The sequence below is a fragment of the Mandrillus leucophaeus genome, unplaced genomic scaffold, assembly GCF_000951045.1.
Source record: "Mandrillus leucophaeus isolate KB7577 unplaced genomic scaffold, Mleu.le_1.0 Scaffold117, whole genome shotgun sequence".
Taxonomy (NCBI): Eukaryota; Metazoa; Chordata; class Mammalia; order Primates; family Cercopithecidae; genus Mandrillus; species Mandrillus leucophaeus.
Window position 1 is genome coordinate 1,774,944 of NW_012099987.1, and position 15,402 is coordinate 1,790,345.

The 15,402-nt window shown below is 41.6% G+C and overlaps 1 protein-coding gene across 2 annotated transcripts in view; it reads right to left on the bottom strand.

The window, feature by feature from the left end:
• Window positions 1–6,673: 6,673 nt before the first annotated feature.
• Window positions 6,674–15,402, bottom strand: part of PIK3AP1 (phosphoinositide-3-kinase adaptor protein 1) — a 138,288-nt gene continuing 129,559 nt past the window's right edge. For both annotated transcript variants that reach the window (XM_012000268.1, XM_012000272.1), the window contains 2 exons: window positions 14,863–14,981; window positions 6,674–8,402 (listed from right to left, as the gene is read on the bottom strand). In XM_012000268.1, the coding sequence (XP_011855658.1) occupies window positions 8,345–8,402; window positions 14,863–14,981 (177 nt within the window). In that variant the 3' untranslated portion in view covers window positions 6,674–8,344. The remainder of the gene's footprint in view (window positions 8,403–14,862; window positions 14,982–15,402) is intronic.

Below are 15,402 nucleotides of genomic sequence, written 5' to 3' on the forward strand. Positions count from 1 at the left end.
GAAGCCGCGTCCGGGCCGCGTCCCGGTGTTTAGGGTTGTGTAACCTTGGCCAAAATGCTTAACTTTCTCTGGCTGCCAAATGGGGCCGATCGTCTGACCTCCTGCCTTCGGAACTTGAGGGATCAGATCAAATAACCCTTTCCTGCCGCTGTGAATGAATCACGGGCTCCTGTAATCACCGTTAGGAGATATAGTGAAACTCGTACAGCGTTGGATAAGTGTTTTAAAGTTACTGAATACTTACTGGACCCCTACGATTCAATCAAGAAATCCTAAGTTAGTTTGCCATTCTTGTACATTTGTGTGTTTACTTAACTATTTCTGGGTCTCCTCTTCCCTGTCATAAATACCTCTTGGAGTGTAAGCTCCTCGGAGGAGAGGGCCTGTTTCCATATTTCCTGTACCTAGAACAGTGCCAGATCCGTAGTAGAGACTCAAAAAAAATCTTTAAAAAAAAATACACAAATGTGGCACCACCATTTACATAGTCCTCTAAGCCAAAAATCTAGGACTTCTCGGCCATCAGCAATCAACAAGTTCTAGCATTTGGTCTCTTAAAAGTGGTTAAAGAGTTTATTTTTCCTCTCCTTCCTTTACCATTACCAACCAATTTTCCATATCACTATGTATTGCAAGAGTCTCCCAAGAGATCTCCACCACTGACTGATCTTCCTCCCCTGTTTATCATCCCCAACAGGTGCCAGAGTGATCTTTCTAAAAAGAAACCAGATTATATCGCTCACTCCCTTGCTTAAAACACTTCTTGAATGTTAGGTAAATCAATCATGGAGTCACCACCAAGGTTTTCATCTGCCAGGCACAATTCTGAATGATATTGGCTCATTAAATCCTCACAGAAACCCTATGCGGCAGATACGGTGAAAATGTTCATGTTACAGATGAGGTAACTGAAGCAAAAAGAGCTTGAGTGGCTTGCTGAAAGACCAGACCCACTCAGTCTGGCTCCATAATAGGTCTTTTTGCGACTAATGATTTACCAACTATACAGCCACTTTAAAAAACCGAAATAGGTAAGTACTGGCATGGAATGATAACCAAGAGGTACTGTTAAATTTTTAAGTTGAAGAAAATAATAGTTTAATTTCATTTTGTATGGCAATATGTTATCCTGCCCACAGAAAACAATCTGAAATATGACAAACCATTATCAGTGGTTAACTTTCTACTTTGTACATGCCTATAAATGTTTAGTTACTTTTTACAGTGAGCATGTGCTAACTATGTCATCAGATAAAAAGTTCCCTGCCAAAGGATAAAGTCCAAATTTTTGCCTATTTTATCCCTAATTTATTTCCCTAATTTTACCTTCCATCAGTCTCTATGCTCTGCCTTCACCCATATGTATTTTTACACCTCTGTGCCTTAGGTCTTTATACTCCCTTTATCTGGAATGCCCTGCTTCACCTTGTGCCTTCGATATTATCCTTTCAGACCTAGCTGATGATCACCTCCTCAGTGAAACCTTGCATGATCCCTTGGGAAATGGAGCATTCCTTCTTTAGGATTTCAGTAGCATTTGGCATATTGTGTTGTAATTATTCACATTTCCTCTTCTATACTGCATTCTGACCTTTTGATTGCAGAGACTATCATTTGTTTGTCTTTATATCTGTCCCAGCTGCTGATAGTGCTTGTCACATGTATTCAACTCTTTGCTGAATGAATGAAGACATTAACAAGTGAAAAGTCAAATAGCATAGCAGGATTTGAAGAATGCTTTCTAGATAGTGTAAGAAACATCACAAGGCAGTACATGATTAATTGCTGAATGAATCATACACTAGTAATTGCTGTGGAAATCAGAGGAGGCATCTTATACATCTTTGTATATCCTCCCAAGCACCTAGCAGGGTGACTTGCTCATCGTGAAAGCTCAGTCAATTCTGTGAATGAATAATCACTGCTCTTGAATGAAGTGATGATGGGCAATTGAAGAACAAGCCATGTAAGTGCTACATTAAGATGGATGTGTAGTTTCTTAAGTATCCATCACCACCCTCCACAGATTTGAGGTAGTATGCATGTGGCAGGTATTTTGGGGAGGACTGTGTTGGCGAATGCTTAGAGGTAGGGAGGACACAAGAAAAAGTATAAAGTATTCATTTGGGGAGGATAGATTAAAACCAGGAAACTTTACACACAGAACAGAGAACAGGCATGACAGTGTACAAAAAGGAACACAAAAGGTGACCAGCTGTGCAAATTTTCAACAGGCAGTAAAAGCAATGGGCAATGAGAGAAGTGGAAAGACCCCTATTTCAGAGGTGTATTTGGGAAAGTTTAATGGATGGAAGAACCGGTAGAGCCATTAATTCAATGATGATTTATCGAGCATCTACGATGTGCCAGGAACTCTGGTAGGTACTAGGGGAATCATGCTGATAAATGGCATTAGGTGATACAAGTCTGACAACAGTAGGTGTGGAAAGAAGGAAAGGGAGATAAAGTAACTGATTAGAGTAAAAGAAGTGTGGCTTCAAAGATCCTTGGAGTCTGATGACCTCAACAGGACAAAACAGGGCTCAGGTCACCATCAAAATTAGGGTTGTTTCACTAAATTGGGGAGTGAAAAACATTGACATACCTTATGTCACCACTTATTTCATCTGGATGAATGACCTCATTCCCTGACACCAAAAAGGATGGCAGCAGTTGGGGGGGGGGGCGGGTGGAATGCCAGTGAAAAGAGATCCCCACCTCCCCCAGTGACTATACAGCCTCTTTCTATGGTAGTTCTAATAAGACTCCATTTTGGTTAAAGAGCTTATGACCAGCAAGCAATCCAGAAAACCAAAATTTCAGTCTTTTATTTTCATTCTGGGTAAACATGATCATCAAAAGTATTAGGTATGGGGACTGGGCACAGTGGCTCAACCCTGTAATCCCAGTACTTTGGGAGGCCAAGGCGGGCAGACTGCTTGAGCTCAGGAGTTCTAGACCAACCTGGGCAACAGAGTGACTCACCCCCATCTCTACAAAAAATACAAAAAAAATTATCTGGGCATGGTGGCATGTGCCTATGGTCCCAGCTCCTCAGGAGGCTGAGGTAAGAAGATGGCTTGAACCCAGGAGGTGGAGGTTGCAGTGAGCTGACTGTGCCACTGCATTCTAGCCTGGGTGACAGAGCCAGACTCTATCTCAACAACAACAAAAAAAAAAAGTGTTAGGGTATCTTCTGATTTCCATCATCAGCTAGTTTTTCTTTGGAATTCTATTTCTTCCTTCCACTTTGTTATGTTTGTCTTGCCAGTTATGTACTTCAGCAGGGTGGGGGTGGGGGACAGTTCATCTATTGCTATTTGCCATTTTCCACCTCCACCATTTCTGTTCTAGCTGTAATGTTCTAGACACGGATCTTCATGATTGCTCTGAGTTCTTTCTTTAGGAAGCCATTACTGAGAACATTTAGTTCTTGGACTGAAGAGCGACTAAGGCCATTAGTTTCTCTGTGTGGTTCCTCTTTCACTGTCTCTCAGTTCTTTAACTGATATAACAGTGAGACAGAGCAAAGAACAGCAGGTGCCACATAATAAAAAGAACCTTGTCAGTTAGGTGGTGACGCCACTAAGGCTGTCTCCCTGCTTCTTCCGACAAAGCGATTCCACACCCTCTTTCTGAGACTTAGACTTAACAGAGTTGAAGGGACCTAGACTGTTACCAAAGACACAACTCTCTACTTCATAGGTGATGAAACATAGAACAATGTAGTCAAGTTATATGAACTGGTCAAGTAAGTAGCACACCAAAATAAAAAACCAGGTTTACTGGCTTCCAAAACAATCTTCTCTTCCCTACACCATGCTAACTCTTACTGCAGAGATAGCAAAGTTTATCCTAAATGGGCTTTGGCGACTAGCCTAAATATTAAATTTGAACTAAATTGAACATGGACACAAACAGTGGTCACCAAGTCCCAGAACGGATTGTGTGAGCCCTTTGAGACATTCATCCAGTGTTGTTTCGGATAAATCTCTATTTCAATCTTTTCCTATACATTAGTTATTGAAAAACAATAGACAACCACAAAAACAAGTTGGCCTTTTTGTGTTCCTTGAGCCCAGTCACAAAGGGCCCTCATGACTGGACCTCATGCCAAACAACTCATTACAAAAACAGCTAGGGTTCCAGACTGCGCCAAAGCTTCGAGACCTCTCCTTGTCTACATGGATGAGTGGCTGACTGTGGAGGCCAGGCTGTTGCTTCCCAATCTGGTGGTGAATCCTCCATAGTCTGGTGAGTGTAAATATGTATGTATATTATACATATATCTTTTTCCTTCTCCCTTCCCATTGCAATTTGCTTATTATATCATTTGCTTATATCTGCATTGCCATTTACATGGGATAAAGCTTGTTTACCCTTAAAGGTATTGTGTGTGTGTCTTCTCCCCATGCGTGTTTCCCACACAGAACACCTACGAACCTATTTTTTATGATTTTTATGAGAAAATGAATTCCAAGTTGTGCCTCAGAATTCAGAATATATCTTTCAACCTCCTACTCATCCCCTCACCACCCTGGTGAACACAGTATCTGGCCAGCAGGAATGAATGAAGAAGACCATTTTATGTTCTTAATAACTTGCTTGGAAATGAACAGAGCACAATTTATCAAACCAAAGCAAATATTTATACAGGCAGATCCCTCAAAATTGAGGATTAATGTTTAGGAAGAATTTTTCAGAATTATCCAAATTAACTGCTTGTCTTTCTCAGAAATAAATCTGTTACTAATGCTTCCTCCACCAACCAGCTGCAAAACCACACACTATTCTTTGAAGGAGGAACACAGAAAACCAACTTACTTCCTGGGGCATATGGGATAGGGATCTAAAAATCCTAGTGATATGGGAATGACTAGAACCTTTTTTTTTTTTTTTTTTTGTAACAACAAAGCTAAAAGGGAATGTGTAACTTAGCTTAACTTGTAAAAATATTCATGGAAGTCATCTATATATTACCACTTTGTGTAATTAAGGCAGAGCATTAGAGACTGTTCACATCATTAAATATGTCCAGTTAAATTATTAGATTACAACACCAACCTCTTGTTCATAGTCTCTCAGTCTTCAGCTGGGCACAGTGGCTCACGCCTGTAATGTCAGCACTTTGGAATGCCGAGATGGGTGGATCACTTCAGGTCAGGAGTTCGAGACCAGCCTGGCCAACATGGTGAAACCCCGTCTCTACTAAAAATAGAAAAATTAGCTAGGCGTGGTGGCAAGTGCCTGTAATTCCAGCTACTCGGGAGGCTGAGGCAGGAGAATCACTGGAACTCGAGAGGTGGAAATTGCAGTAAGCCAAGATGGCACCACTGCACTCCAGCCTGGGTGACAAGAGCAAAACTCTGTCTCAAAAAAAAAAAAATAGTCTCTCAGTCTTCATACTTTGTTGCTTATCTAGTTGGATTATCTGCTCCTAGGTTTTAATATAAGATGAAATAAAAGTGCTAGCCTAGGAACTGGAGGCCAACTTACCTTAGGGGCAAAGGCAATGGTGGTGAATATACCCAACAGCTTCACTTTCTATGGAGCCAGCTTGTAAAATCTTGGGCAAGGATGGTGGCAGCAGAGCTGTCTGCCTAAGCATATGTAGAAAACTTTTAAATGGTTTCTTTGAACCCTAGCTTGTAGTGTCGTTTCTGATCCTCATTGTATTGGAAATCCATGGTTTTGTTACATAATGTAGTCCTAAAAATGTGTACACATGTGTTGAGTATGTGGAAGTTGAATATATTTATGTTATAAATGAGCAGTTCTGTTTCTGGAAAATGAAAATTTTCACCTCATCATTGTAGACATTCTTTGATAAGACAGTCCCAGTGTTTCATCCAAATTCTTTCATTTTCTTCTTTTACATATAACCAACCATCTTGGATGTTAAAGGAACAACCAGTGAGGGCTTAAGATTCTGCCACTTTTGACTTGGCACTCCTGATCATTCCATCCATGTCTCAAGTGTATCACATTCATGAGACACAGGCTTCTCATCAGCAATTTCAATTTTATGTTTTCTACTTATTTTTATATAAGAATACAATGCAACAAAGTATTCATATATTGCACAAACAGTGATGTGCATACAAAGATGCTAACAACATTGGCTGGTAATAGGCTTTACCATGTTACAATCTAAATGCTTGTTCATAAGAGAATGTACAAAATTCTAAATTTGGCATCCAAAAGGGGGCTTACAGTTACTGAATATTTTTCCCAGCCCTATTTTTAAAATGTCACTTTATCCAAAAGGGGGCTTACAGTTACTGAATATTTTTCCCAGCCCTATTTTTAAAATATCACTTTAATCAAATTCAAATTTGCCTACGATGGAGCCTGTCTATAAGTAACAGTAAGGGCAAGCATACCAACATCGAAATTCTTCTTCTTCTTATCTCACATGCCTCTATTTCTCCAAAATAAGTGACAAGGAGAGTAAAAGGACCACTGAGGGAACATCTGCAGAATGCTACTAAGTGCCAGGCCCTGTGCAATTATAGTATAATTAATTACTATAAACACTCTCGTGATGGACATGGCCAATAGTGTATTTTATGTCAAAAAACAAAAACAAAACCCAAGACTCCAGAAGCTGTTAAGAGTCCTTGTTTCAGTACTCTTCAGTAAGAGTCCTTATTTGCAGGACTGAGGAATGAAATTGAGAAAGAACCTTTAATCATTAGAAAAGGACCTAATAAAACTGTACTTAAATGGATCATTAATGTGGATTTTTAAATTTTGTGTGGGATAGAGAATAACCCCATGGGAAACAAACACATTTCGAATATTTTTTAAAGGAATAGTTCTGATTCTAATTTTACTGTATGTTTAGGCATCATTAAGGACCTCCGATTTGAAGGTAGATGTATGTGCCAGGGACTCCAAATTCATGATATATGTTAAGGCTCCACATTCTATGCAAAAATGGATTTAACAAGCATGATGGTAATAAGAAGTATGTAAAAAATAGATAACTACAGTGGCACTTTGGTATCCATGGAGATTGGTTCCAGGATCCCCCAATATCAAAATCCACAAATGCTCAAGTCCCGTATATAAAATGGCATAGTATTTGCATATAACCTACACACATCCTCCTGTATGCTTTAAATCATTTCTAGATTTCTTATAATATCTAATACAATGCCTACACATCACTTCATTTACATGAATTCAACATAGTTCTTGGCATGCAGCAAATTCAAGTTTTGCTTTTTGAAACTTTGTAGATTGTTTTTCAAATATTTTTGATCCAAGGTTGGTTGAATCCACGGACACAGAACCCATGGATTTGAAAGGTTGACTGTATTTCTATTTTAGGTTTGTTTTTCCTCCTCAGAACCCTCAACAAAGAAAAAGTCAAAGGTCCTCCTCTCTCTCTTTATGACCAGAACTAAAACCTATAAAGGAAACAGAGCACTAAGTGGGGTCCTGGGAATCCCCAGCTTCTGGTTTCCAACCACTTCTAGATGTTCTCTGGAAACATAACTGTGTTGAAACCATAGTGAAGTATAAATTCCCAAATTGAAAAGAAAACAAACAAATTTGGTAGTCTTATCCCTGGGAGATATGGAAGATGGAAAATTCTGCAAGACCAGTAGGCACTGATGAATTTCTACATCTGGGCATTTCTTGAGGGAGAGAGGAGCTGGCTATTTGGAGATAGAAAATGTGGTGACCTAGAACGAGCAGGCCCAGTCTAGACTAACTGTTTAACCAACTGAGTAGTCTTGGTTCCAGACTTCTGTGGAACCTCAGACTTGCCTTCTGTATAAGAGGAGTTTGTACTAATCACTGTCTAGTCTTTTTCAATTTGTTGTGTGTGACCAGCCCTAGCACTTAAATACCCTGCTGAATATACAGAAAAGTAGAAGAATTATTTTAAAATTAGGTCACTTATCTTCTTACTTGAATACTACAAATCTTACATTATAACCTCTTTTAGAAATGAGGCTGAACTAGCAAATACATAAAGACTAATATAAGTGCATTTCAGTAAAATCACTGGTAAAGTACATTTATGATCATTCTTTTTAGGCTTCTGATATAGCAAATTAGAGGTAAGTATTTCAATTAAGTCTTCATCCTTTTTAAGTATATGGTTCAATATACTTGGTGATGGTGAATAAAGCCCTTAGTTTTTCACTTCTTCATGCCTTAATAAAGTCTTCAAGGCAAGCCCAAACCAGCAGGGCTGCAATATTGTCAGCAACGAGACTGATCTTAAGGTCAACAGTCATGCCGTAAAACTCAACATGAAGACATCATTAACAGGCTGAAGACTGTGAATCTTAAAAGTCCTGAAGTAGGCAGGTTTTAGGAGGTGGAATCAGCGTCCTCTGGGTGGAACAGGTGGAGGAGGATGGAAGGTCTCCCTGGTCGGAGGCCTGAAATGAAAGATAAAGCAACTCTATTTAAAAACTAATTTGATTAAATAGTTCTTAGGAATGCACAGTTTGTTGCAAACTTGGTATACTATGCAAAGGACACAATCCTCAATTAATGAGACAGGACACACATAGGAATGTCTGAGTGACACACATGCTAGCTGTGGCTTGCAATCCTGGCGGCACATTAGAAACACCAGTGGAGCTTTTAAAAATACCAGTTCCAAGGATCCATCCAGACCCATTGCATTCTAAGCTCTAGAGGACAGGACTCAAGCCGCAAAGCTTTTGAATAGTTTCCCTCCCCAACCAGTTGTACTCACTAACCCTTTCATTATCATCTTGGGGCCTTGCTGACCCTGGAGAGACTGCCCCTCCCAGGATAAGCTAATTCCTAGAAACAGGAAACAAGCTACCTGCCTTCCAGTGCTAAACACGCCTTTCATATGTAAACCAACCAGTCCAGATGCATGCCCCAACCACCTCCTCTATGGGGCTTTCACACTCTACTTTACGGGGCCACCATCCACTTGCCCTTATCACCCTAGGGCCAGTTACCAGACAATGAGGGTCAGCCCTTAATGCCTCAGAGCCAATGAAATTATTCAAACTAGCCAATTCTAAATCTTACCCAGCCTCACCCATGGAAACCACAATAAAAGCTCTTGTCCACATTTTCCCCTGCTCCTCTGCCTCCTTACTGGCCCTGATGCTTCCCCATGTAGCCCCCTATGGGGTGATGTACCCCTCTTTTGGGATCTGTGAGTATATCAAACTGTCTCTTCAATGGCAGTTGTCTCCTGAGCTGTTGACTTTGCCATACCTAAATAATAATGAAACCTAGATTTTAAAACACTACCAATTCTAATAGCCACGCAGGAGACACACTGTAGTAGGGAGATCTGTTGAGAGAGGAATTGGAATTTCCAAAGCCTGCTTCTCACGACTGCTTCCTCATGGGATAACTGTTATCCAAACTCTGCATCTGCCTTCCTAGAAACTTCCCTCCATGTTACTCTGTATGGTTTTTGAACAGTCTTAAATGACGTTCCAGGTAGACTAGGGTGAGTCTATTTACAGACAGGTTCAAGGATTACAGATGGCATTTCCACGTGTGTGCTGTAAAACCAATATTTAATTCCCTTGGAAGCAAGTCAATAAGAAAAAGAGCTTTGTTAGGTGCTATAATTGAACTGTGCTACCCTGGAGTTGCATACTTGAGGATTGATCGAATCAATGAGTAAATATGTACTAAATGTCTCTTGAATGCAAGGTTTGTGTAGGTCAAGGAAATGACGTTGGGAAAAGAGGGGCTGCCTCAGGAGCAAAAGAGGGAGGCAGTAGCAGAAAATAAGAATCACAGACAACCTTGGGAGGTCCCGCCCTAGTCCCAGGATTAGATGGCTTTGTCTGGTTGTCACTGAGTGACTGAGCTTCATACCATGAAAACAAAAGGATGGTCTCCTTCTGTCTCTTCAGCCTGCCCTGTGAGCTTGGGGTTATAGGAGAAAGCCAAAGGACGCGATACCACTTTTACCTGAGCAAATTTAGCCTGCCTGCCTCTCTACCATCTTTCTTTCACTCTTTCTTTCTTTCAACAAATATTAATTTACTTTATATCTACTTCTGAGTATGGGATATAACAGCAAGTAAAGTGGTCATGGATTAGGCCCTCAAGATGTTACAAGTGTGTGGATGAGACGGACAATAGGCAAAAATCAGGAAACTCTACAGAGTGTTTTGACAGGGGAGATTCAGAACCTATAGGAACATATAGCATAGACATTTATGCATACATCTCTGTGTGTGCAAGTTCAGCGCCTCTGAAATTGTTTTCTCATCTGCCAAACAGAGGTACTGATCCCTACGTTGGAGTACCATGTGAGGCTTGGAGATGACAGTAGGAAAGTAGGTAGCAGTTTGTGGCTTGGAGTAGGCACTCAGCAAGTAAAGCTAATAATATAATAATGACGATTAAAGATCTACTCTGAAATCTGTTCCCCAGTTGTGCCTCATGAGCCTTACATTTTATCTTCCACCACAAAGACAGCCATGATTTCCTCCCAGCCCCTCTTCCTCTTTCTGCTGCCACCCTCTGCAGTTGGAGTGAGCCTATGGGCATACCCTCTCTAGGTTTCATTCTGAGGAACAACTCCAGCTAAAGATTGGAAGCTACATCTCAAGGAAACTTATTCATAATTTTAGACCTGTAATTATAGTGTGTGTTTGTTTGTTTGTTTGTTTTGAGACATGGTCTCACTCTGTCGTCTAGGCTGGAGTGCAATGACGCAATCACAGCTTACTAGAGCCTCAACCTCCCAGGCTCAAGCAGTCTGCCCACCTCAGCCTCTCAAGTACCTGAGACTACAGGCACACACACACCACCACACCCAGCTAATTTTTTTTTTTTTTTTTTTTTTTGTAGAGATGGGGTTTTGCCGTGTTGCCCAGGCTGGTCTCAAACTCCTGAGCTCAAGGGATCCACTTGCCTTGGCCTCCCAAAGTGCTGGGATTACAGGCATGAGCCACTGTGCCTGGCCAGGAGTGTGAAGTTCCTTTCACTCATCTATAACCCACCTGTATATGGTGGTAGATGACTTGATGGCTACTTTTTTAGGAGCTCCGGAAGTCCAACCCAAATAATACCAATCTATCCTTCCATCCATTCACTTAACACAGTGAATATCTTTTAAGTTCCTAGTATGTGCCAGTTACTCTGCCAGGCACTAGGGATAGGAGAAAAAAAATTAAAAATCAAAAGTAGTGTCTCACAGGTTCACCATTCATTGAGGAGACACATCTACACAAGGGTTGCAACACGGAGTGTATTATTAGAGTATAGAATATAATAGGAATGCTTGGGAAACCAAAAGAAGATTCACTCTGCATGGGAACATTAGAGAGGGCTTCACAGAGGAGGTGATATTTGAACTGAGTCTTAAAGGATGTATAGGAATTTTCTAAGCAGAGAGTAGAAGGGAGGAGGAAGACAGCATTCCAGGCAAAAGCAACAGATTGGGCAAAGAAACAGTACAGAGTGGCAGAGCATTGGTGAATACAGGAGAGGGGTAGGACTTGAGCTAGGCAGAACCAAAGAATGCTAAAATACACAGAATTAAATGTGAAGACTTGTATGCCAGGCAATGGCATCATCAGCTATTCCTGTTCTAGAAAGGGCACTCTGACTGCAATGTGGAGGAGGGAGTGACTGGAGGAAGGGAGGTAAGTGTGGGCCTTCAAGAATGAACTTAGGTGCTAGCAGATGGAAAAGAGGGTGGATCTAACAGCTGAAAGAGCAGCAGAATGGACAGAGCCTGAAGACACACTGGATATGAGAGCTGCGAGGGGGGCAGGGATCAAGGATGACTTCCAGGTTTGGGGCTTAGGGAAGGGAGAGAATGGTCCCACTATCTCAGGCTGGGAACTCATGAGAAGAAGGCAGTTTGGGGTAGAGAATGGTAGGTGCATCGATGAGTTCAGTTTTGCACAGGCTATGTTTGAGATACTGGTGGGGTCCCTGAGTGAAGATCCCCTGTCAACTGTAGGAAAGAGAAGGCTGAGATGGAGATGGAGACTTGGGGTCTTTGTCTGCTGGTGGCAGTTCAAGCTGTGGGACAGCATGTAGAGTGAGCAGAAGCATGGACCAGAACTGGGATGGAGTGGGATGGAGGCTGTACCACCAGTGCTGTTTGGTTTGGGCCAGGGGTTAGCGGGGAGGTTAGAACACAGGCAGAGAAGAGGTGCTGATTCCCAGATCTGACAGTGGAGTCTAGGACACCAACGCCAGCCTTCAATCCTGTCTGTAAGCAGGTCAAGCATTGAAGCCATTCTGGAGAGAGACCCATTTTATTATCTGCTCAAATATCTCCTTATTTTATTGTGAAAATTGCGTACTCACACATCTTTTTTCACACCAAAAATGCACCCAAACCCTAAGTTCTATCAATTACAAACTGCTTTGTAAACATTATTTCTTTAGCAAAAAATGTTTTCCTCCTTTTCTCTCCCCATCTCTATCATAACATGCTTCCAGACTCCCCAAACAACTCAACCACCATCTCTTTTTACAAATTTACATGCTTCCTAGTTTCTATCCTTTAATTTTTGGAACCTGTTTCCCTGGTTGTTTTCTCTTTCTCTTCTGTTAACAAAATCCCACCGAAATTTTATAGCTAAAGTTTCAAACTTGACAACTCTTTTATCTTGGTACATTTAGACAACTGCCTTCAAAGTCCTCAACCTTCCGGAATAAAAGGCCTTGGATCTTGAACCTCCTTCTCTAATACTTAGACTTTCTTGGATAGGTATAAAACAATGCCTATGAGATGAAGTCTGGTAGGTTTGCCACACAGAGCAAGTCTCAACCCAATCTCAAGCCCCAGTTTCTACATCTGCAAAATGGGATAACACTAAATACCTACCTCTTAGGATTGTGGAGAGAATTAAACAGGATAATGCATTTAGTATGTTTAACAGAATACCTGCCACATAGTAAGTTTCAATAAATAACAGCATTTATCACCATCACTGCTCTTGGTAAGCCCTCCAATCACCAACTATGTAATAATTTTCAAGCAACAGAGCACAATGCAAATTCAGGTGATGGGACTAGATTGCTGCTAAGCTTCCTTCCAGGACTAATATTCTAATCCATGCCCTCCAGTCTACACCAGGGAGGCGTGCCCGGTGGATGTGGCACAGCTTGGGCCTGGGCGATGTTTGAGTAGCAAGTGCCAACACACAAATGTTGCTGTGAGCACATGGGAAAGTGATAAATAGCAAAGGGAGAAATGGAAAGATCCTTAGCACAGAGTCAGCTTCTCTTTCCAGAAAACCAGAAGAAAGGCCTCCTTGTTGCACTTTCTCAACAAATTCCACTGATGAGCTTCATCTAAAAGTTTCAAAATGCAAAAACCAAACCAAAACCCTGGTTGAAGAAAAGCTTCCTCCTTCCTTATGCCCCATCAACACATGACGATTTTATTTTAAACATCAAAGAATGAACTCCTAAGACAGGCCTTGGCTTTTATTCCCAAGGGCTCCTTTCTGCATCTGTGGACTCACAGCTAGCTGTGACCACTTTTTCCATACTCCACAAGACCAGACCATAAAAAGGTTCCTACCAGAGGCCCAAGTATCATATAAACAAAGGCATACATCAGAGTCTAGTAAATTAGTCAAATTCTTTGGTCTAATGCTCATCTTCAAATCTCTAGATATTAACTCCTCTCTTGTATAAAATAAAAAATCACTTATATTGCTGAATTCTTACTATAGGCCAAGAACTCAATGCTTAAGACTCTGCAGAAAGTTCTGTTATTATCCCCATTTCATAGACAAAGAAATTGAGGCTGGGCATGGCGGCTCATGTCTGTAATCCCAGCACTTTGGGAAGCCGAGGCGAGCAGATCACCTGAGGTCAGGAGTTCGAGGCCAGCCTGGTGAACATGGTGAAACCCTGTCTCTATTAAAAATACAAAAATTAGCCGGGCATGGTGGCAGGTACCTGTAATCCCAGCTATTTGGGAGGCTGAGGCAGGAGAATCGCTTGAACCCAGTAGGCAGAGGTTGCAGTGAGCCGAGATCACACCACTGCACTCCAGCCTGGGTAATAGAGCAAGAATCTAAAAAAAAAAAAAAAAAAAAAAAAAGAAATTGAAATACATGAAAGTTAAAGTTAAATAGTTCTTGCAAGTTTGCAAACAGCTGCTGGAGACTTGACCCCAGGTAGGGGGGCTCTAGAATCAGGCTTCCCACCACCATACGATGTGGCCTGTCACCTGCATTTTCATTTCCAATTCCTTCATATTTTCTGTTCCCCAAAAGGCACTGTCCCTACAGTCCAGCCGAGGGAATTAGTTATTGGAGAGTTGAATTCTAGCCAAATGGATAAAAAGTATTTTAAAAGTTGACATTTTTCAATGTATTTCATTTATGAAACATTGCATTTGCTATTTAAAGTATTTGCAACTAAATAATGCATCACTTAATTAATGAAGGGTCCATATTAAAATATGTCCAATGGAGCAGGCATTTCAGTTAGCTCTGTGCTTATTCTTTTTTTTTTTTTTTTTTTTTTGAGACAGAGTCTCGCTCTGTTGCCCAGACTAGAGTGCAGTGTGGAGCATGATCTCAGCTCACTGTAACCTCTGCCTCTCGGGTTCAAGCGATTCTCCTGCCTAAGCCTCCCGAGTAGCTGGGACTATAGGTGTGTGCCATCATGCCCAGCTAATTTTTTGTATTTTAGTAGAGATGGAGTTTCACCGTATTAGCCAGGATGGTCTCGATCTCCAGACCTTGTGATCCACCCACCTTGGCCTCCCAAAGTGCTGGGATTACAGGTATGAGCCACTGCGCCCAGCTCTGTGCTTATTCTTTAGTCATCTTAGGTGTTTCCAAGTCCTATTCTCCCCTAGGATTCAGAGATAAGGGAAAAATTTCATATCAGTTTTGATGTTACCTCTGTGAGGCAGCTCTCGGAGGCACCCTGGGGGGTCTCTCAAGGGACATGGTGGGTGCCCCATCCACTTGTGGGGGACCTGGACTGCGGCTTCTGGTAACCTCAGGGACTTCATTATCCTACAGCAAACAAGATGAGAAAGAAAGGCGAAAACTACATTCAGCAACCAGCACAGCTGGACAACCATAACCCAAAAGCCCCTTGGTCCTCCTTAGGCTGGGGCTGAAGGTTGTTCGCAAACTGAAAATCAACCCAGCCATACCTGGCAGCTTTCCATTTCCTCCTGAAGTCACTGAGGACGACAGTCTGGCCCCAGTGATCATTAATTGCCTGAATTCTAATTCCTTGCTACTCAAAGTGTGCCCTGTGGCTGGTCAGCATCAGCATCAGGTGGAAGCTTCTTAGAAATGCCCACCTAAGGACCCTTCTCAGAAGGCTTCAGAGTTGGCAGTGACCCATGTGGCCCCTCCTGCTTGTCCCAGCCACTGGTCCCTGGATCAAGCTAGACACATGTCCCAAATTGAGCCAACTTGGAATGGG